The 19,124-nt window shown below is 54.3% G+C and overlaps 8 protein-coding genes across 8 annotated transcripts; 2 read left to right on the forward strand and 6 right to left on the reverse strand.

Annotated features, from left to right (window-relative positions):
- Positions 1-53: 53 nt before the first annotated feature.
- ASPZODRAFT_169958 (hypothetical protein) lies at positions 54-4,844 on the reverse strand (the record flags this gene model as incomplete). Its single annotated transcript, XM_022726916.1, has 5 exons — positions 4,283-4,844; positions 4,091-4,218; positions 2,199-4,041; positions 1,885-2,152; positions 54-1,831 (listed from the first exon to the last, which is right to left on the reverse strand). The coding sequence occupies exons 1-5, from the start codon at positions 4,832-4,834 to the stop codon at positions 54-56; spliced, it is 4,569 nt and encodes a 1,522-aa protein (XP_022577181.1). The 5' UTR covers positions 4,835-4,844.
- Positions 4,845-5,587: 743 nt separating this feature from the next.
- ASPZODRAFT_125014 (hypothetical protein) lies at positions 5,588-6,731 on the reverse strand. The gene is made up of 2 exons (XM_022721412.1): positions 6,539-6,731; positions 5,588-6,485 (listed from the first exon to the last, which is right to left on the reverse strand). Exons 1-2 carry the CDS (start codon positions 6,689-6,691, stop codon positions 5,661-5,663), a joined length of 978 nt encoding a protein of 325 aa, XP_022577182.1. The 5' UTR covers positions 6,692-6,731; the 3' UTR covers positions 5,588-5,660.
- A 530-nt stretch (positions 6,732-7,261) lies between these two features.
- Positions 7,262-8,572, forward strand: ASPZODRAFT_20202 (hypothetical protein; the record flags this gene model as incomplete). The annotated part of the gene is made up of 4 exons (XM_022727551.1): positions 7,262-7,411; positions 7,467-8,094; positions 8,165-8,284; positions 8,334-8,572. 4 exons carry the CDS (start codon positions 7,262-7,264, stop codon positions 8,570-8,572), a joined length of 1,137 nt encoding a protein of 378 aa, XP_022577183.1.
- Positions 8,573-8,747: 175 nt separating this feature from the next.
- Positions 8,748-11,214, reverse strand: ASPZODRAFT_137056 (hypothetical protein). Its single transcript, XM_022724204.1, has 4 exons — positions 10,959-11,214; positions 10,618-10,894; positions 9,255-10,467; positions 8,748-9,200 (listed from the first exon to the last, which is right to left on the reverse strand). The coding sequence occupies exons 1-4, from the start codon at positions 11,037-11,039 to the stop codon at positions 8,825-8,827; spliced, it is 1,947 nt and encodes a 648-aa protein (XP_022577184.1). The 5' UTR covers positions 11,040-11,214; the 3' UTR covers positions 8,748-8,824.
- A 609-nt stretch (positions 11,215-11,823) lies between these two features.
- On the forward strand, positions 11,824-12,762 carry ASPZODRAFT_76410 (hypothetical protein; the record flags this gene model as incomplete). The annotated part of the gene is made up of 1 exon (XM_022730083.1): positions 11,824-12,762. The coding sequence occupies one exon, from the start codon at positions 11,824-11,826 to the stop codon at positions 12,760-12,762; it is 939 nt and encodes a 312-aa protein (XP_022577185.1).
- Positions 12,763-13,193: 431 nt separating this feature from the next.
- ASPZODRAFT_76203 (hypothetical protein) lies at positions 13,194-14,822 on the reverse strand (the record flags this gene model as incomplete). The annotated part of the gene is made up of 2 exons (XM_022730071.1): positions 13,194-14,592; positions 14,644-14,822. 2 exons carry the CDS (start codon positions 14,820-14,822, stop codon positions 13,194-13,196), a joined length of 1,578 nt encoding a protein of 525 aa, XP_022577186.1.
- A 396-nt stretch (positions 14,823-15,218) lies between these two features.
- Positions 15,219-17,335, reverse strand: ASPZODRAFT_147090 (hypothetical protein; the record flags this gene model as incomplete). Its single annotated transcript, XM_022725227.1, has 5 exons — positions 15,219-15,608; positions 15,637-16,018; positions 16,064-16,619; positions 16,678-17,252; positions 17,304-17,335. The coding sequence occupies 5 exons, from the start codon at positions 17,333-17,335 to the stop codon at positions 15,219-15,221; spliced, it is 1,935 nt and encodes a 644-aa protein (XP_022577187.1).
- A 119-nt stretch (positions 17,336-17,454) lies between these two features.
- ASPZODRAFT_125029 (hypothetical protein) lies at positions 17,455-18,706 on the reverse strand. Its single transcript, XM_022721414.1, has one exon. It carries the CDS (start codon positions 18,684-18,686, stop codon positions 17,571-17,573), a length of 1,116 nt encoding a protein of 371 aa, XP_022577188.1. The 5' UTR covers positions 18,687-18,706; the 3' UTR covers positions 17,455-17,570.
- Positions 18,707-19,124: the final 418 nt, after the last annotated feature.

Below are 19,124 nucleotides of genomic sequence, written 5' to 3' on the forward strand. Positions count from 1 at the left end.
AAGAATAGATATCCATATATTGCTAAACAGCTAGGTATCTTCATCTGTGCCAGTTATAATGTTAGGTTCAAATCATCTAAAAAGTGAAGCCTTATAAGTCCCCGCTCTTTAGTACCAATAAACACATGATTATCATGAAAACAGTAGGGTTCTTTCCACTCCACCCTGTAGTCAAAAGGGAGGTAGAGGATCCTCTCCCCGTTCCGAATCAACCAGGCCCCATCCTTGATATCATAACATACGGCTGGCTGACGTCCCAGCGGCAAGGAATCAATAGCATCGACATAGCTCCAGTGGCATTCTATATTCCTCACCAGTTGTCCTGTGCTGGCGTTGAATAAGGCAACCCCAGTACTATATCCAACGGCGAGCATGGCGTTCTCCTGGTTGGGGTGGAAGGCAAGGCTGTAGATCCCCCAGTATTCATGATTAATCACTAGTTCCTCCTTCTCCGTGAAAACATCAAAAACGCAGATCTCGTATGCAAAGGCAGCGGCCAATCTTTTGCCGTCCCGAGAAACCGCTATTTTCCAAACTTCTCCTTCGATACAGCGTTCCCATTCCGCAGGTGATATTGGCCCAGTCTGACAAGAATGGTCATAATCGGACGTTGATGATGAGAATTCCTCTGCTAACTTCGCAATACTCCACACTTTGATGATACTGCCCTCATCAAAGATATCATCAATAGAGCCAATATAAGTCAGGCTATCCTGGGAGAACGCAATACCTCTTGCGATTCCCATATATCCTCGAAACCGGCTCACCACTGCGCCAGTGGCTGTATCCCAAATCTGGATCATTCCTTTGTCGCTTCCTGCGGCCAGCATGGTGCCATCAGGTGAAAGTGCCATACTGTAAACAGGAAACTGTACATCAATTCCTCTCCCCTCGCCAATTCTCCATGCTGCCAACGTCTCATTAGAGTATTGAATTCCGATGGTCGCTGCGTTTGCGGAAACCACGATCTTCAATACCGTCTGGCGGGGGGTTAAATGTATTGGCGCCTCTTTTGAGTCTGCCAGCTTCCTTATGATAATAGATCCATCACTGCTACCTGTCACAATGCGGTCATCTGGAAGAATGTTGATACCCCAGATGTACTGTGAATAGTCCGGTGAATAGCTTTGAAATGCTTGCATAATATTCCCCGATTGAATATCCAGTACCTCAACAGTGGTGCTTAAAGACAAGGACACCAGCTTGATATCATCGGGCGAAAAGATGATGTCGATAATATCATCGCCCCGATCACCGGAGAGAAGATGACGGTTTACCTTCCTTGTGGCTGTGTCCCACAAGAGGAGAGTGCCATCTTGGTGTCCAGACGCGAGTTTGGAGCCGTCAGATGAGAGCTTGATGACATTGGGGTCCGAGTGAGTGTATTCAGAGTCGCAAGTCCATTGATCCAGAGGGACCAGACCAGACTTTTGCTCTGCCACATGCCAAATATAGATGGACATTTCAAGCACACTCCACGCCGCTACAAACGCGCCATTTTGAGAAATGGTGACTTTTGAGGGTTCAGTGCTAGACCCAGTGACAAGTTCAAGTGTCTTTTCGGATGCCAGATCCACCAAGAATATTTTCCCTCGGTTTGGGTCATCGAAAGACGAAAGGACCATTGTACCGTTGCGCGCAAAAGCCACATGATCAAACCTATAAGCTTCAAACCTCCCCTTATTGCTGCGGAACTGTTGCAAGATCTTCCCGGTGGTGAGGTCCCATTGTGAAATATCACCATTTCGATGGAGGGTTGCCAGTCGACTGTCTCTTTCCAGAAATTCAGCGGCCACCACATCTTCAAGCCTCATTCTTTGGCGTCCACTCGCTGTCTCCCTTAGTATCATGTCATTCCACAAACCGATTGAGCAAGGAGACTACCATCATCAGAGACCACAAAAGCAATAACATGTCTATCGGTCGGCCAGGATTGATCGATTGGGCTCCAGTCATCATCCACCAAAGGGGGCTCTTTCAACCAGGCTGGGATGTTGGACTGGAAGGTCTGTTTGATGATACTTGCTCGCGGGGCGAAAATGAGGCCCGAGCAGTATATTTGTAGTGGAGCCTCTTCTATCACTGTTCGCATGTGCAACACCCACCGTATGGCATCATAAATAAAGGCATGAAGTAGGGGGTTTTCAACGGCCTAGGATGTTAGTATATGAATATCACTCCATGTATATGAATCTCACCTTGACCAAAGTTTCTAATAAGAGAATATTGTCGATTCCCTCAAAGATCTTCCCCATCAAGGTAAGAGCCTCTAACCAATGAAGGAAGTTGCACTTCAAGAAGTCGTGTACTATATCATCGTCCTCAAGCTTGACTTTGGAACTTTCAAGATGAGAGGTCCAAAAGAGACATGCATATTGGACTGCAAGAGGAAGATATTTCTCCACGACACTGCTTTCAACTTCCTTTTGAAGAGCACCGGGATGTTTGAGCTGACAGATGTCCTTGATCAAATGTTTATTCATAAGATTCAGTGAGCAAATAAAGAGTCTGTTGTGTCCTTCTTCCGCTTTCACATGGAACTGCAGGTCAGAGCACCTTGTGCTGTCGAGGAGAAAGTCATGAAAAGAGAGATGGAATAAAGAGACTGGCGATCCATCATCTTCTGGCACAACCAAGACTGACCGCAGGCAGTCCAGTGTTTTTCGTACTTTGCGAAGGGGAATGTCGAGAAGCATCGATAGATCCCTAGGAGAGAGAGACTCATTCAAGAGGATGACAGATCCCACAATGGACTGGAACAGCGGTTTGAAAGGGCTGGTGATCTTCTGCTGTAGCAAAAGGGTATAGATCCTATCCAGATCTGCCGTGGGCGAGTCCTTGGTAGAGTCCATAGACATCAGGCTTTCGATTTGTTCTTCAGGGAAGTCGGTATCCAGGAATCGACACACCGTCGCAGCGTAAATGAAGAGACGACCTGCCTTTTGAACCATGTTCTGCTTGAACTCTTCGCCAGGCCATTCTGGCGGTAGATCTCGGTTGAAGGCTATGGTGGCGAGCATCTTGTTGAGGAAGAGAGAAACATCACGCGTGGTCTGAGTCCTCTGTTCGTTAGAGTCGAGCTTCCAATGCTGGTAAGTCGTGGTGATCTTTTGAAAGTCCCTTGCAATGGATTCCTCCGGTCGACTGACAATAAGGGTTCGCAGGTGGATCGAGTTGAAGCCGCTGACATTGGACAAGAGCTCGGGTATGGCATGTTGACTGTGATCCTGACACTCATCCAATGCATCAAGAACAATGACAATTTGAAGAGGTAAAAGCAGCTTCTTGTCCAGCTCTGATAGAGGCTCCAGTATGAGACGCTCGCATTGACTCTTCGGAGATTGTTCACTGATCGTCTTGTCTATGTCTATGGCCTTGCTCATGTATTCTCGGAGCGCTGGTAAGGAATCCGCCAGTTGAGATGCCAGAGTGGTAAATAGCGCTGCTGAATGGTTCCGCAGCTCTCCATTGCGTGAAAAGAAGAAGCTTGCTCCCAGAAGGTTATGTTCATTGAATCTCTGGCATATGGTGCGGCTGATGGTGGACTTGCCTGTCCCAGCCATTCCGCTGAGCCAGAAGATGGGCTTGTCGTCGTTTTCCTTTCCCCATTGTTCGAGATCGTTGAGAATCTCAACACGCGTGCCCTCAAGACACTTTGCGGGCAACGGGGCAGATGGTTCGACGGCATTGAAGCCTGCAAATCTTGCCCGAGAAAGCTTCTCAATGTGTAGATCTTCTGTGATGTTCCCCAACTCTCGGATTATACTATCAGCCTTGTCTTGAAGCTGCGATACTGCGGCATCAACATTTCCTAAAACCCTAGCCCCAATAGCCTGCAGATCCTCGTCGATGCTTTGTTTCGCTTGAGTCATGTCGTCCAGATCTGCCTTCCAGTTATTTGCGTTGATGAGGCCTCTCCAGTATCGGAACCAAGGGGAGCGCGAATACTGGCATATGATCTTCATTTGGCTTTTAATGATTCTGGCGTAGAGCTGTACTGCTTTTTCTCTTAAGCGCTGAAGAATCTCAGGGTTTGTATCACTGCTTCATATCAGTAATGTGGCCCCATTGGTCTTGAGCTATCACCCACCTCTTCGTCGTCTGCATTCCAGAGAGATTGTGAGTCTGGTCGATGACCTGCATTCGGATAAGAAGCTCAGACACATATGCAAGCAGGTTTGTGGCATCGTCAGCCTGCGTCAGTGGACTCGACAGCACCTAGACAGCGAGATAATTCAGTGGCAGGATTACCTCCAGGGGGTCGTCTATCAATCTTTCTTACCGGCAGTATAAGAACCACTCCCGCCCATGCAAGGGAAGCGTGTGGTTCCGAGCTGAGTAAAGTACTGATGAAGTCTTTAGAAGCGAGAATAGTCCGGATGACACGATTGATCTGGTCCTTGATGACGACTTTTTTGCCTTGAACGATGATCTTGCGATGGCCCTCATGGACGGCTTTGAGTTTGCGCTGTGCCAGGTCTTGCAGCTGTCTGTCAGCTCTGTCATCAGGTGGTGAAGAAGAAGGCTTTTGTGCTTCAGGCGATTTCCCAGAGCCTGTGGTTGACTCTTCTGGTGATAAGAGGTATTGCTTATACACCTCAAGGAGCTTGGCATCTTCATCCTCAACCTTGGCATATGCCTCAGCCCAGAGGCCTTTAGGCGTCGCGCTCTCGTCAGCATGCTTCTCTGGTACTGTGGGGGTCGCTATAGACACTCCGGATGTGTTTTGTGGGTTTAGATGGCCAGAGCCAGGCAATAATTCCTGTTTCTCATCTTTCGGCTTGGGTGAGTCCCTCCGAATGAAATTTTGAATAGACTTTTTAGTATTTCTCATCTTAAATGATCTCTTAAGTTTACTCCTTTACTCTTAGCAGGAAGTGGAATGAAAGACGGTACTTACATGCGGGGTGTCCTCGTGTGACGTGGCAGCTTTATGTAAGACATGAGTAGAGGGACTCAGTAGAGGGACTCAAGTATAGCCAATTTTAGACTAGACAGGAGTATTCTATAGGTTTTATCCTAATGAACTATATATCAATTACCAGCATCTGTTGTTCAAATAGTGATGTATACCAATAAGAAGAATATTGAAAGGTTTATAGGGAAAGTAGTACTATCAATAAACAATATAAGGCCTAAGGAAAGAGAAAGATGGAAAGGAGATAAGATGGTTTAAATATTCTATCATATATAGCACACAGACATTTACTGGGTCTTACAATCTTAATGGCCAAAGGCCCCAGATTATAAATATTGCGTACAAAATAGGACTCACCCCGCCTTAACCCCGCTTGAACGTCCTCCATCTCCACGCCTGCTGGTCAATTACAGAATCTCCAGCCGGTATCGACTCTGTTTCTCAGGGTGGGCGGATTGGGCAACAGAGCGAGGAGTTTAGAACTGCATACTGGGGGAACAGTGTGTCGGATACAGCCGAAACGGGTGGTTCCCATTCACTGGGATGATCTGTGGCGGTCTCTAACCCTAACCCTAACCCTAACCCTAAAGCACGCTGTTGTGAGGGCGTATCTTGAACGACGTTGCAGGGAATAATTTGGCCGGGGTGGGAGGTTGATTTAGTAATCCTTGATAATCAGATAATACTATTCTAATTAGGGTCCAATAACTACTCTATTGTACTCATTCTATCATCAAGTCTATTACAGCTTCGCTCTCACTTGGACTTCCTGTTGAATCTCCTCCCTCGACCGCTCCGTATCACTGCGAACCAGCTGGGCATACAAGGTCTGGATGCGTTGGGTGACGGGCCCTCGCTTGCCATCGCCGATGATGCGGCCGTCGACTTCTCGCACATGGATCTGCGAAGGAAAGGTGCCTGTGCAAAAGGCCTCATCGGCGCCATACACCTCTGTGAGGGAGAAGTCCAGCTCGCAGACGGGGATGCCGTTGGCGCGACAGACGTCGATGGTCTTCTGGCGGGTGATGCCCTGCATCTGGTTGTTCTTTGTGGGCGCCCAGACCTCGCCGTCGCGCACGATGAAGAAGTTGGTCGAGTTGCAGGTCTTGACGAAGCCGTTCAGGTCGAGCATGAGGGCCTCGTCGGCGCCCACGACGTTGGCGCCGATGCACGCCTGCACGTCCGTCGCCTTGGAGATGTGATTCCACATCTCGTCTTTGACGTCGGGCGGCCCGCGGCGGATGTGCGACGTGACGAGCTTCAGCCCCTGCTGCGACACTGCCGGATCGGCGGCTTTGATCTCGGGGATGATCACGATCAGCGGCATGCCGAGGTTGACCTTGGGGTTCTGGTACGGCGTCGCCTTCAACCCGCGGCTCACCACCAGCCGCAGATGGACGTGCGGTTCGCCGTCCATCGCGTTGCTGTCGATCGTCCGGTGCAGCATCGCCAGCAGCTGTGCTTTGCTCACGCCCAGATCCATCATCATCGCCTTGGCGGACTGGAAGAGTCGGTCCAGATGCGCCTTGGCGAACTGGATGCGGCCATTCTTTGCGCGGATTCCTTCCTGTTTTTTCTTAGCAAATACCGTTGGAAATAGACATCAAAGAGTCATCTCACCCAGATCCCGTCGCCGATCAGAAAGTTCGAGTCAAACACAGACACGACTGCTTCCTGCTTCGGAACCAGCTGGAATTGCCCGGTGACTCCGTCGCGGATGCCCACCAGGATGCGCTCGTTCTTCTCGTTCGGGACGACGGCGTGGGTGGCCATTGCGAAGATGAGTCTCTGCAGTACAAGAAGTGAAGGAATGATAGAGTATCATAGGCAATGAATCACGCAATAGGCTAGACAATGACGCCTTTTAAGGTGCGCGGCTCTCTCGGGGTGGGCCGAGAACCCAATTATGATTATTTCACAGGTCATCATAGTATTAATCTATCAAGATATACTATATATCTTAATGGATCAATACGACATATACGACATATACGACATATACTATATTATACTATATTATACTATATTATACTATATTATACTATATTATACTATATTATACTATTCATGCTTCTATGCTTCTATCTTGTAGAATCAGTCGGTCTACCCCGAGCCCGCTCGGCCTGCCCCGAATGCCTCAAAGTGAATTATCCACTTTTTGTCCGGGCGGGTCTCGCACCCCGAGTTGAGATACGATATGGCTCCATATAAGATGGGATGAATTAAAGGTTGAGGAAGTCAGGGTAGGACTCGAGTTCATCTCAACCTGACCAGTCATAACCCTAACCCTAACCCTAAACCCTAAACCCTAACCCTAGTTTTTTTCCTTTTTCTTCATTCAGAATGACAGACAAGACCATCGTCTCGGATAGTACAAGTCTCTCAGATGGCCAGCTCCTGTCGGAGAAAGATGACAAACGTGTGCGGTCCAAGATCGACGCGGTGGTGATGCCTCTGGTTGCCATCGCCATGACCCTGGCTTTTCTCGACAAGGTATGTCTTTTTCTCTCTCTTCTCTTCTTCTCTTTCTTCTCTTTCTTATTGATAGAACGGCCTTGGCTATGCGGCAGTCTGGGGCCTGGAAACAGACACCCATCTCCAAGGCCAGCAGTACAGCTGGCTGGGAAGCATCTTCTACTTTGGCTATCTGGGCATGGAACTGCCCAACCTGTGGCTGATCACCAAGGTGCCGCTGGGCCGGTATCTCGGCGGGTGTCTGACAGCCTGGGGCGGGTGTCTGTGTCTGCTGGCGGCGTGCAACAGCTTCGCCGGGCTGGCGACGATCCGGTTCCTGCTCGGCGTGTTTGAAGCGGCGATGCTGCCGTGTCTGTTGCTGGTCAACTCGCGCTGGTACCGGCGCGAGGAGCAGCCCCTGCGCACGGCCATCTGGTACAACACGCTGGCGGGCGTGTTTGGGGGTATCCTGAGCTACGCCATCGGCCACATCCACGGCGCCCTGCAGACGTGGCGGTACATCTTCCTGATCTACGGGTCTGTCACCGTCGCGTTTGGGGTGCTGGTCATCCTCGCCCTGCCTGACCGGCCGGCCACGGCCTGGTTCCTCTCGCCGGGGGAGAAGAAGATGGCCGAGGCGCGCGTGGCGGCGAACAAGACCGGCGCGGCGGCCTCGTTGGCGTCGGCGCAGCGCAGCAGGATGCTGGACGCTGACCTCGCTGGTCGCCATGGCCGGCGCCATCATCGTGCACCTGGTCGACTCTTCCGTCCACCGCAACGTCTCCCTGGCAGGTGTCTATCTCATGGGCTTCTATAATGTCCCCTGGGTCCTGGCCTTGAGCCTGCAGACCTCCAACACGGCGGGAATCACCAAGAAGAGCTTTGTCTCGGTGTCTATCGCGGTCTTTTACGGTCAGTCTTTCTTTCATCCTGCAGAACTCTCTCTCACTGATTCTTCCAGCGGTTGGCAATATTGTTGGCCCCCAGTTCTTCAGGTCCAGCCAGGCGCCGCATTACAGCCTCGGCATCGGGGCCATGCTGTGTGCGTTTGCCGTCATGGCGGCCACAGGCGGATTCTATTTCATCGCGTGTTTCCAGGCCAATCGAAGCCGAGAACGTTCAGGATCAAATGAGGGCGATGAGACAGACACGGAGGATCTGACCGACTGTGAGAATCGTAGCTTTCGATATGTATATTAATGTAAACCTGAAGGAAATAAATATCTCTAATTGCTATATCTGTACTGATCTTTGTAATGATGCCCCTAGGGTTTAGGGTTTAGGGTTTGGGGTTTAGGGTTTATTCAAGAGCTTGAAAAGGGCTATTTGAGGTTAACTGGGAGATACATAGAATCCACTCTGATTACTTTAATAATGTTCATTTATTATCTTGAGACATATCTAGATTAACACCTAGTGATATCATCAGAACAACCAGACCTGAAGATCTACTTATATGCCCGCACTCTCTTCATTAGCATCATGCAGCAGAGTACCATACCAGGCCGTCAGCATGTCGTCAATGTCCATCATCTCGTTATCGAAAATGTCCGACACCTGGTGGAGATATGCTTCCAGACCCTCGGGCTCCAGGGACATGCTGTCGGCAGGCTGCGCCTCGAAGCCTGAGAAATCCGGGGGATGGGAGAGTGACATCTCGGGATAGTAAAGGTATACCTTTGAGGTTACGACGGCGAAGAGCTGGACAAACTTGGAGAGCGACGGGTTTCCCAGGCTGACGACGCCCTTTTTCAGCAGATCCTGGCAGATGGCGGCATCTTCGGGGCGAACAGAAGGTGTTGTATTCTGTGTGAGTTTCTGAATGTGCCTGGGTTCAATTAGTAGAATTATGTTAGGGTTAGGGTTAGGGTAGATGGTTTACCAGTCGCAATAAAGACGAGACAAGCCTGCCATGAGGATATGATGGAACTGGCAATGGGATCGACAGACAGCATGGATGCCATCAGCTGCCGCCATGGCTGCCCACTGTTTCAACGCGCTGGACGAGGCCTGGGAACAGATGGCCACCATCTTCTGCGAGGGGATCATAAAGGTGGGCGAGGGCCGGTTGAGATGCAGCAGCAGCAGGCAGTACTCGATCTTCATCAGCTTGTATTCCCTTCCGGGGCCCAACCCTGCGGCGTCGAGCTGGCCCTTCCACCGGTCGAGCCGTCGATGCAGGCCGTCCGAGATGGAGCGGATCTCGTGGAGAGTCAGCGACGCGCAGCGCCCGTCCTGGCCGCGCGCAATGTAGATCGACTCGAGCACCTGGCCGGCGATCCTGCGCAGCTCGACCATCTGCACAAACAGCCAGACCGTCTTGGCCTGGTAGAGCGGCGCGGCGTCGGCCTCGTGCGCCGTGAGTCGGTCCAGACTGCCGGGGCGCGACGCCGGGGTGGGCGCATCGATCGCCTGGTCGCGGACGGACAGCACGCGGCCGGTACTCAGCGCCACGGAGCGCTCGAGGCTGTAGATCGTCCACCAGAGACGGGAGCGCAGCTCAAAGTCGTCGGCGCTGAAGTTCCACGCCGGGTTGTGCCGGTGGATGCCCAGCTCGAGGGCGACCGACATGGCGTAGCGCGTGAGCTGCCACAGGTCGTTGCCGTGCTTCGGGGCCGGCGAGTTCAGCATCCAGATGGTCAGCAGCACGACGGCCTGGAGGCCGGGCAGATCGCGCGGATGGTCGTGGAAGCGGGCAAAGAAGTGCAGCGCCGTTTGGAGGTATTCCGGCGGCGTGTTGACGTCCAGCAGAGTCGGCGACGGCGTGTCTGTGTTGATTGCCGCCACGTCCGAGGCCAGCGCCAGCACGACGAAGAAGATGAACTTGTGCCAGTCGCTGCATCGTCGGGGCGCCTGGTACATCCCCTGGAAGCAGGCCCGGAGCGAGGGCAGATGCAAAAAGGGCCACCAGATGTGGACGCGCGCGATATACACCGACAGCAGGCTGGCGGCGACGGCTCGCGATGGAATCGTCGCCGTGGGCGTCTCCAGGTCTGGCGATTCATATCGTCCAGCAGCAGGCTTTGCCGACGAGACGTCTAATCCAACCTGCTTGAAGAAGATCCGAGCAAAGGTCGATCCAGCAGCAGCGCCAACTGAACAACTCTTCATCAGCAGTCTTCCTTGACAGTTGACAGTTGACAGTTGACAGTTGACAATTGACAGTTGACAGTTGACAATTGACAGTTGACAGTTGACAATTGACAATTGACAGTTGACAGTTGACAGTATGGATGCTATCTTACCATATTTCGAGTGGGAATAGGGATCTGCAAACCCAATGGCCAGGACGCCGACTTCTTCTGCTTCTTTGGTGACATCGGCCGACCATCCCAGGCTGTCCGACGCCGCCTGCTGAGGCCCCGACTGGCCGGCTCCCTTCTGGGCCAGCTGCTGTTCGAGTTCCTGCACCCGGGAATGCAGTCGTTCAACCAGCGAGTACGGATACGCGACATACTCCGTGATGTTGCAGGCCTCCCCTTGTCTGGAGCATGCCGAACACTGGGGGATCTTCAGATCACACTGATAGGCCAATCGGTCAGTCAGTACTGCAATACGGAGATACTACTCAATAGCAGGGACTTGCCTTGACCTTCCGGGAGCGACATCTGTTGCACGACTTGACCACCGACGGAGTGTATTCGCCAATAGCTTCAAACAGAGGCATCGGCAGAGATGAGTTCAAGAGGTTGTTTGATGACGGAGAGATTGTTCAGATGCCTAGTCCTGCTCTAGTTTAGCGTGGGCAAGGGGAGAGGGATATCTCTTTCTCTCCTCTCCTCTTTCCCCTCATTTGCAGCCACCAATTGATGATTTCATTTGATTCGGGCCGTCACATTCAGTGGCGGATCTTTGCTATTGAGAGATGAGACGTCGGCGGAATGTTCGCCCGATGAGTGTCACGTGACTGGTCCAAGGGATAAGTAGGGTTAGGGTTAGGGTTAGGGTTAGTGGGCATATAGAGGATAGAATATAACTATAATAGTTAGCAGCGTATCCTAAATATGAGGTACTAGGCTATCATGTTAGGTTTAGGGTTTAGGGTTTAGGGTTTAGGGTTTAGGGTTGGTGAGTATATAGAAGTGATAGAATATAGTACAGTGAATTAAGCAGCAGTGAGTACCTTCAGTATGAGTTAGCTGATCATGTTAGGGTTAGGGTTAGGGTTATGTTAGGGTTAGTAGACAATCCCCAGATGCCCTTAGTGCTGATCCTACAAAGTAGATATAGTAGTGAATAGAGGAATGTATTTAACTACTGATTATTAATTTAGTCTATGACATAAAGATACTATAGAATACGAGAGTAAGCGATCCGACCAATCAGATAACATCTAGACTCAGTGAGATCAACACATATAAGACAGACAACGCAGAAGACAGACAATGCATATAAGACAGACTCTAATAATCCTCCATTCACTCTCCATTCCAATTCACTTGGCCTCTACAATGTCGTTCATCTCTCTCCAGACCAAGCCCTCTGCACAGCTGTGCTACACCTTCACCCCCCCCTCGCAGTCCTCCGTGCTGCTCGTCTTCCTGAACGGCCTCGGACTGCCCCAAGCCGCCTGGCAACCGGTGATCTCTCAACTGCGCACGCTCCGTAACGAGAAACGGGCTTCTCTCCCTGCCATCCTCACCTACGATCGGTTCGGCCAGGGCCAGACCACCGACCGGGACCCGCGCGATGCCTCCGTCCTGGATCCCTCGCACGGCCACGACTGTGCGGACGTGGTCGCCGATCTGCACCAGCTCATCCTGCAGATAAAAGAACTCCATCTGAAAGATGATAAGAACACTATATCTACGGTTTTCGTGGCGAATTCCATCGGGTGCGCCCTCGCCCGCCTCTACGCAGAAACATACCCCGGTTCAGTCGCCGGGGTACTCCTTCTCGACAGCGTCCTGGCCAACTCGGACTTTGTCTCTGTGTTTCCCGACCCAGACAAAAAGGACGACACAATCGAGCTGCCTTCCGACGTGACGCCAGACATGCTCCGTACGGCGAGAGACCGGGTGGCGCGCATCTTCCACCCCTCCGTCGGCAGTCGTGAGGGCCTCAGTCGGAAAACCCTCGCCGGGCTCTTGCCGACGAGCGATGGGCCGGTCCTGCTCGGGCCAGACGGCAAAGGACCGTACGTGACGGTGATCGGACACGATCCTGAGGCCTTTGCTGCCGAGAGCGAGAAGATGGGCATGCCCCGTGTCTTGTCGAGGGCCTATACCAATCCCTACTGGGAGAAGTATAACGCGGGCTTGGTCCAGATCACGGAGCCAGACAGGGCGAGAGGGCCATTTCAGGCGCCGGGGGCAGGCCATTTCGTTCAGAAGGATAACCCGGGGTTTGTCGTTGAGGAGCTTGATATCCTTCTTGACCAGTTGGATTAGTTGAATAGAAACACCTTTACTAGACTGTACTACGAGTAACAGTAATTGTCTGTTCTAGGTCTACGTGGCTGCAGGGTGGGAAGGTAGAGGGAGGAAAGGGGGGAGGGAGATCTGACGGTAGATCCAACAGACAAGGAGATCTGTCAGATGGGAATGGGAGAAGGTCTACGTCTGTCGTCTATAGCTGTGCTATACAGCTATACTATAGTATAGCTATAGCTGTACTATAGCACAGCTGCAGCTGCAACTGACAGTTTACGCTGTTAGTATCGATACATAAGAAAAGTATGAAGCATGTCCTTTCGCTGGTATTATCCAGATCAAGTTCAGCGGTATTTCTCAGAACGAATCATGCCGAGGCAATCATCGAACACCCGCCATGCTACATACGCTTACCTATTGACCGTCGAGAGAATGGTCTCGCAGTCAAGTCACACAGTGACGCCGTCGGTCTTGGGAGAAACGGTCTGCTCCGAGGCAGCATACGACTGGTCGTCCTTGAGGTTGCCGAACCAGTCGTCGCGGGACTTGCGCCACCACTCTTCGAGGGCGATGACCGTGATCCCCGCCATGATGACAATGGAGTAGTTGAACAGACTGGGTTCCGCGGAGATGGCGGCGTCGCCGTACTGCGGCGCGCAGAGCACCGCAAAGGCGAACCCGTTCCAGAGAAAGGTCACCACGGCGGACAGGACGCCGAAGCGGCCCAGAGCCCAGAAACTGGGGCGGAAGGTTTTGCGCGTGAGCAGGGCGCGCCCGAGCCCGACCAGGCCATACGCGGCGATGGAGCCCGCGGCCGAGGTGGAGGTGAGACTGGCAAAGGCGACCTGCGAGGGCAGCTGGGTGCAGAGCAGCAGGGCGGCGCAGATGGAAATGAAAACCACGGCGTTGCGCGGCTGGCGGCTGGCCGAGACGCGGCACAGCACGTTACTGAAGGGGAAGACCGAGTCGCGTGAGATGGCGAAGACCAGCCGCGACACGGCAACGAGTGAGATGGAGGTGTTGAGGATGGCGCCGACCATGGCCACGACGGTGGCCACGACGTGTGCGCGCGGGCCCAGCGCGAGGGCGTACATCTGGATGAACGGCTGCGGGGCCGAGGTCGCGTAGAAGGTCTCGATGGAGGGCATGCAGAAGAGGAAGAGCAGGATGATGGGGAAGCCGCACAGGGCGGACGCGACGGTCGCCCAGAAGACCCCCTTGGCGGCCGCCTTCTTGGCCGACACCGTCTCCTCGGCCACATGGCCCGAGGCGTCCTGGCCGACCAGGCAGCTGGCGGGCAGGTACCAGGAGAGCACCCAGTTGAGGCCCGGGGCGGTGCCGCCCCCGTTGTAGGTCGAGGTGAAGACAAACTCGGCGGGCTGGAAGCCGTAGGTGCGCGCCACGCCGATGGGCAGCCAGACGAAATTCAAGACGATGTCGATCGCGATGACGACCACGCCTGCGCGGAACACCCAGGCGTAGGAGCGCGGGGGGAGGAAATTGAGCGCGGTGGCCAGCGCCAGAAACAGCAACGAGAGCGCCCAGGCCACCGCGCGCGCGCGCACATCCGCCGTGTCGTAGGGAAAGGTGGTGTCCGGGTTGAAGACGACGATCTCGGAGATGAGGTAGTTGGCCACGCCGAACGAGTCGGTCGCCAGGAAGGACGTCCACGCCACGAGTGTCCACGCCGCGACCAGAAACGAGACAAACCGCCCGGCGCGGCCACCCCCCCACGAGCGAAAGGCCCAGTAGTAGATCGAGCCGGCGGCAGGGTACGCCGAGCACGCTTCTGCCAGCGTGGCCGCCGTGATGATCGAGAGCACGCTGCCGGATAACCAAGAGCTCCACCTGTTTCCTTATCAGCTCGAGCAGAGAACATTCTAAACCAGGGAGAAATACATCGCTGCTGGCCCCCCGTTACTCAACGCGATATAGAACAGCACGCGTACGCCACCGATGCAATACAGCGCCGAGAAGGAGCACGCAAAGTTGTCGAACGCGCCCCAGCCACGCGCCAGGACGGACTGGTAGCCCAGCTGGCGCAGCTCGCGCTCGTCCTCCTCTGTCTCGGTCGGCATGCGATGGGATGGAGACGCAGGGGGGATTTCCATGATGGATGGTTCGCTGGGTCCGTTGCTTTCGATGGTGGTCGAGTCGAGTTGGTGAAGGAGGAGAAGGTGAAGAAGAGAAGGAGGAGAAGAGAAGGAGGAGAAGAGAAGGTGAGGAGGAGGAAATGTGCGAGTCGCTAGCGAGTCACGTGAGGGCGTGTTAGCGAAACCTACACCGGACAAGATTATTACATTATGATTGATTCATGTCAATTGGTATTGATTGGTTCTATATTACGGTACATAGATTTATGGTTTCTACTAGATGGTATGTGTATGTCTTGGAGACCTGGTGACAGCCAGTACCTTTGGTGTTGATCGTCAATATCAGCAGAGGAATGAGATGGTGCATGGCATATCGAGTGATCACCCGTTCCAGCCGTCCCAGCCGGTGCTCATCCCGAGCGACCACGAGCCGTCGATGAACGGCCACTGCAGCATATCCGCTTCGAGATCCTGAAGGTCGAGGGGGGTGTCGGGTGCATTGTTCGCCGGCAGATGGTCTGTCGATGCTTCCCTGTCCGAGGGGTGTCGAGTACGATCGCCTCGACCGGCGTCACCAACCACCAGGGAGCGCTGGCGGACGGGAGAATGGCGACGGACGGAGGGGTTTCGAGGGGAATCCAGACGGAGTCGCAAGCACCGGATGTCGCCATACTCGTCCAGTCTTCCCGCCAGAGTCAGATGGGAGGCGTTCTGGGTCTGGGTGCTTTTCGCCATGCGGTAGAAGTCTTTTGCTTCTTGTACAGTGCGCCACTTTTATTGTTAGCCAAGGGAAACATACATCACACAGGAAAGGAAATACCCAAGAATGACCGACGGGCCACAGTTGTCGGACACGATCTAGATAGAGAAAATTCCGCTGCGTCTCCTCCTCGGCACGATGGAGTCCGCCCGGATACCGCTGCGGACTGACGGTGCCGTACATGTTGATGTGAGCGGCCACAAAGACACTGAATCCCGAGTAAGGAGTGATGACGGGGGTTTCGGCCGCCTCAAGGGCGGACAGGATGCCTCCGATGTTTTGCGCGGCCGTGAAGAGCTGGTGGATGGTACTCTGGTCATCGGTCGCATCCGAGGGCTCGTCGACGGCGGGGACGCGATGAACAAGGTCTGAAAGGGGGTGATAGCTAGCGAGAACGCGATCTCGATCGAGAAAGAGGACACTAGAGGGGTGAGAAGAAATCAATATTGAAGCTGGCCAGACAAACCTCATAAAGTGAATCAGGTTGATGTAGGCAAACAGCTCGCCGGACCCGAGGGCGACATGGGCCTGGACATTGGTGGTGGGATAGCGCAAGGTGACGTCCTGCAGGGCGCGCCACTCGTCCAGCTCTTCTTTCAAGGTCTGCCAGCTGGACGGCTGGAGTGCGGCTGGGGCAGCAGAGGAGGCACGGGCGCGGCGACTCTCATTGGCAAAGCGGAGGATGCGGACAAAGATGTCGAAGCCACGCGTGACGAGGGTGAGTCCGTGGTCGATGGTGAGGGTGCGAGGCAGGCTGCGGGAGCCACCACACATGTCTGCAGGCATCAGGCGTTGGGGTGCGGGACGGACGAAGATGAAATCGTGGTCGGCGATGGGCAAGGGGACGGAGATCTGCTGGAAGGAGAGCGCAAAGTGCTGGCGGGCGCCCGAGCTGAGCTCGCAGTCCTGGGCGAAGCAACACCAGTAGGTGCGAACGAGCTGCTCGTACTGGGTCTGGGCGGTGGCTTCGTGGTTATCGTCGGCCGTCTTCAGCAGCGACTGGATCATATACGTTGCCATTCCTGGCAGTCAGACTCAAGCTAGAATCTATCTCAGAACAAGGGTGATATCTCAACATACCACTATACATCCAAGCTTTGTAGGCGTGCCCCGACCCCCACTCGTAAAAAGAGACCATGACCAGCGACTGCGCGAGAGCGAGCGAGGGGCTCTCAAACGCACGCAAGGCCAGCTGCGACCGGGCATAATCGGCATACACGTCTTCGGGCTGCAGGCCGTGGGAGGGCATAAAGCGGGCACATAGCGCCAGCACGGCGGCGACAAAGACCGGATCCACGGTCGACGGACACGCCGAGATGTCTGCGATGAGCGAGGGATAGTGCAGGAAGTTGGTCGTGGGGAATTTCTTGCGGTAGGTCTCGCAGGCGCTGATGATGGTGGAGGGCGAGAGACAGGCCACCGGGTCGGACTGCGACACGGAGACCTGAGAGACAGCACGAGAGGAGGGCGAGCGAGACGGAATCTCCCTCGACTCCAGAGACATAGACACCGCTTGTATAGCCCGTCGTTTCGCTCTCCTGGGCGGCGTTCGAGGCGCAGCGCGGGGATCCGACAGGACGCAGTCGGGGGTGCGCAGACGCAGACAGCGACGACACGGTGGGGAGCCGTCGTGGTGGCACTTGACTTTTGCCTGACTGAAGGTGTCAACAGGAGAATCGATGATGGAAAGAGACAGCGATGCTTACCGGCACGCCGCGCAGGAGATGGAGACTCTCATCGCGAGGCGACGAGGGGAGGAGAGGAGGAGGCGGTTTCTCGATTGGGATGGCGTCTTATCTATTGCCTGATTAGCCTGAGGCATTATTATTGCCTGAGGCAGAAGCCTGAGGCATACTAGCTGGAGTTGTTAGCCTGAGGCAGAACTATTGCCTCAGGTATAAGTGTAGCCTCAGGCAGCAATAGATATAGGACAAAAATTACTGAAAATGATGGCTATGCAATGAGGGCTAAAACTAATCTACAACACATTCTATCGACTCCAACCAGGCCGCCAGTTTATCCACCTGCAGCTTCTCGGTCGCCCAAGAAGTCACCAGCCGGACGACGACGTCTTCCTCTCTCTCCTCCCAGACATAGACTCCGAAGCGTTCTCCGAGCCTATCGGCCAGCGATCTCGGGACAGCAACAAACAGCAGGTTGGACTGCACGGGGGCGGCCAGCGCGTAACCCCTGCTTTCAAAGAGCGAACCGATGCGACGAGCCATTTCATTTGCATGATCCGCCAAACGGAAGTAAAGACAATCCTCGGAAGAAGAAGAAGAAGAAGAAGAAGAAGGGGTGGGATCTTTGAAGAGCTCTTCAAACTGTACGCCCAGCACCCTCCCCTTGGCTAGGAGGGCGCCATGTTGTTTGAGATGGAGGATGAAGTCGTCGGCGATGACGCGGTTGCGTACGACGATCGCCTCGCCGAGCAGAGCGCCGCATTTTGTCCCGCCGATCCAGAACAGATCGGTGAGTTGGAAGAGGTCGCGGAGGGTGAGGCCCTGGGCGGCGGGCGAACGCAGGGCAACGCCCAGCCGGGCGCCGTCGATCATCAGCAGCAGGTTCAGCCGTCGACAGGTGGCGGAGAGGGCGTGCAGTTCTGATCTCGAATAGACCGTGCCGTTCTCCGAGGCGTTGGACAGGTAGACGAGGCGCGGGCGCGGCGAGTGTGGGTGGAAGGAGTGCTGGGCGACGGCTTTCTCGATCCCCGCGGGGACCAGCTTGCCCGTGTGTCTCTCTGGCGGGACGAGGATGGTCTTGTGGCCTGTGTTTTCGATGGCGCCGGCCTCCTTGGCGACGATGTGGCCGGCGTCGAGGGTGATGACCGCCTCGAACGGGCGCAGACACGCGGCGATGCACAGCCGGTTGGCGGCCGTGCCGCTGGGCACGAAATGGATGGCCGCCTCGCTCGGGGAGCAGCCCAGGCGGGCGCAGATCAGCCGGCGGGCGGCGTTACTGTGTTCGTCGGCGCCGTACGGCCGTTCCTGCGTGCGGTTGGACTCGAGCAGGGCGGCCAGGATGGCCGGGTGGGCGCCCTCGCTGTAGTCGTCACGGAAGGTGGAGATTTCCTCGAGTATTGCAGGCATGGTGTCGTCTGGGGGGGAGAAGAAGAGTCTCATGAAGGGGGAGTGTCGTAAGAATCAGCTGGAGAAGGCTCTTAAAAGCCTCAGTTGATAAAAAATATCGGGAATGTCGGGAATGCCGGGAATCTGCGTATTCCCGACGAGGTTTGCTGATAAGAAGCGCCTATCGTCCAATCAGAAAACTCGCTGCCCTCCCCACCAGCGCACTAGCTGGATCCAGTCTAGCGTGTCCCATGACTCGGGTGCTGACCCAACAGGGACTAGTCGGTATGTCTTACATAATCCCTACAGACGCTGCTGATTTTGCATTGGAACGAGTGGAATCCCGGGAAAGCCCCTGTTTGGATGTCTGGATGTCTGGTCATCAAGGCCACTGGAACGAGGGGCGAGGCAGACGGGGGAGTGAAGAACGTGGTTGGCGGGATCGTAACCAGCGATCCC

The sequence above is a fragment of the Penicilliopsis zonata genome, assembly GCF_001890105.1.
Source record: "Penicilliopsis zonata CBS 506.65 unplaced genomic scaffold ASPZOscaffold_26, whole genome shotgun sequence".
NCBI lineage: Eukaryota > Fungi > Ascomycota > Eurotiomycetes > Eurotiales > Aspergillaceae > Penicilliopsis > Penicilliopsis zonata.

Excerpts from the sequence above, each read along its gene's own strand:
- ASPZODRAFT_125014 (XM_022721412.1), bottom strand. The coding sequence starts at position 6,691 with ATGGCCACCCACGCCGTCGTCCCGAACGAGAAGAACGAGCGCATCCTG. Across the intron at positions 6,486-6,538 it reads TGATCGGCGACGGGATCTGG|GAAGGAATCCGCGCAAAGAA; the intron begins GTGAGATGACTC and ends AAGAAAAAACAG.
- ASPZODRAFT_137056 (XM_022724204.1), bottom strand. The coding sequence starts at position 11,039 with ATGCCTCTGTTTGAAGCTATTGGCGAATACACTCCGTCGGTGGTCAAG. Across the intron at positions 10,895-10,958 it reads GTCGCTCCCGGAAGGTCAAG|TGTGATCTGAAGATCCCCCA; the intron begins GCAAGTCCCTGC and ends TTGGCCTATCAG. Across the intron at positions 10,468-10,617 it reads CTATTCCCACTCGAAATATG|TTGGCGCTGCTGCTGGATCG; the intron begins GTAAGATAGCAT and ends AGAGTTGTTCAG.
- ASPZODRAFT_125029 (XM_022721414.1), bottom strand. The coding sequence starts at position 18,686 with ATGCCTGCAATACTCGAGGAAATCTCCACCTTCCGTGACGACTACAGC.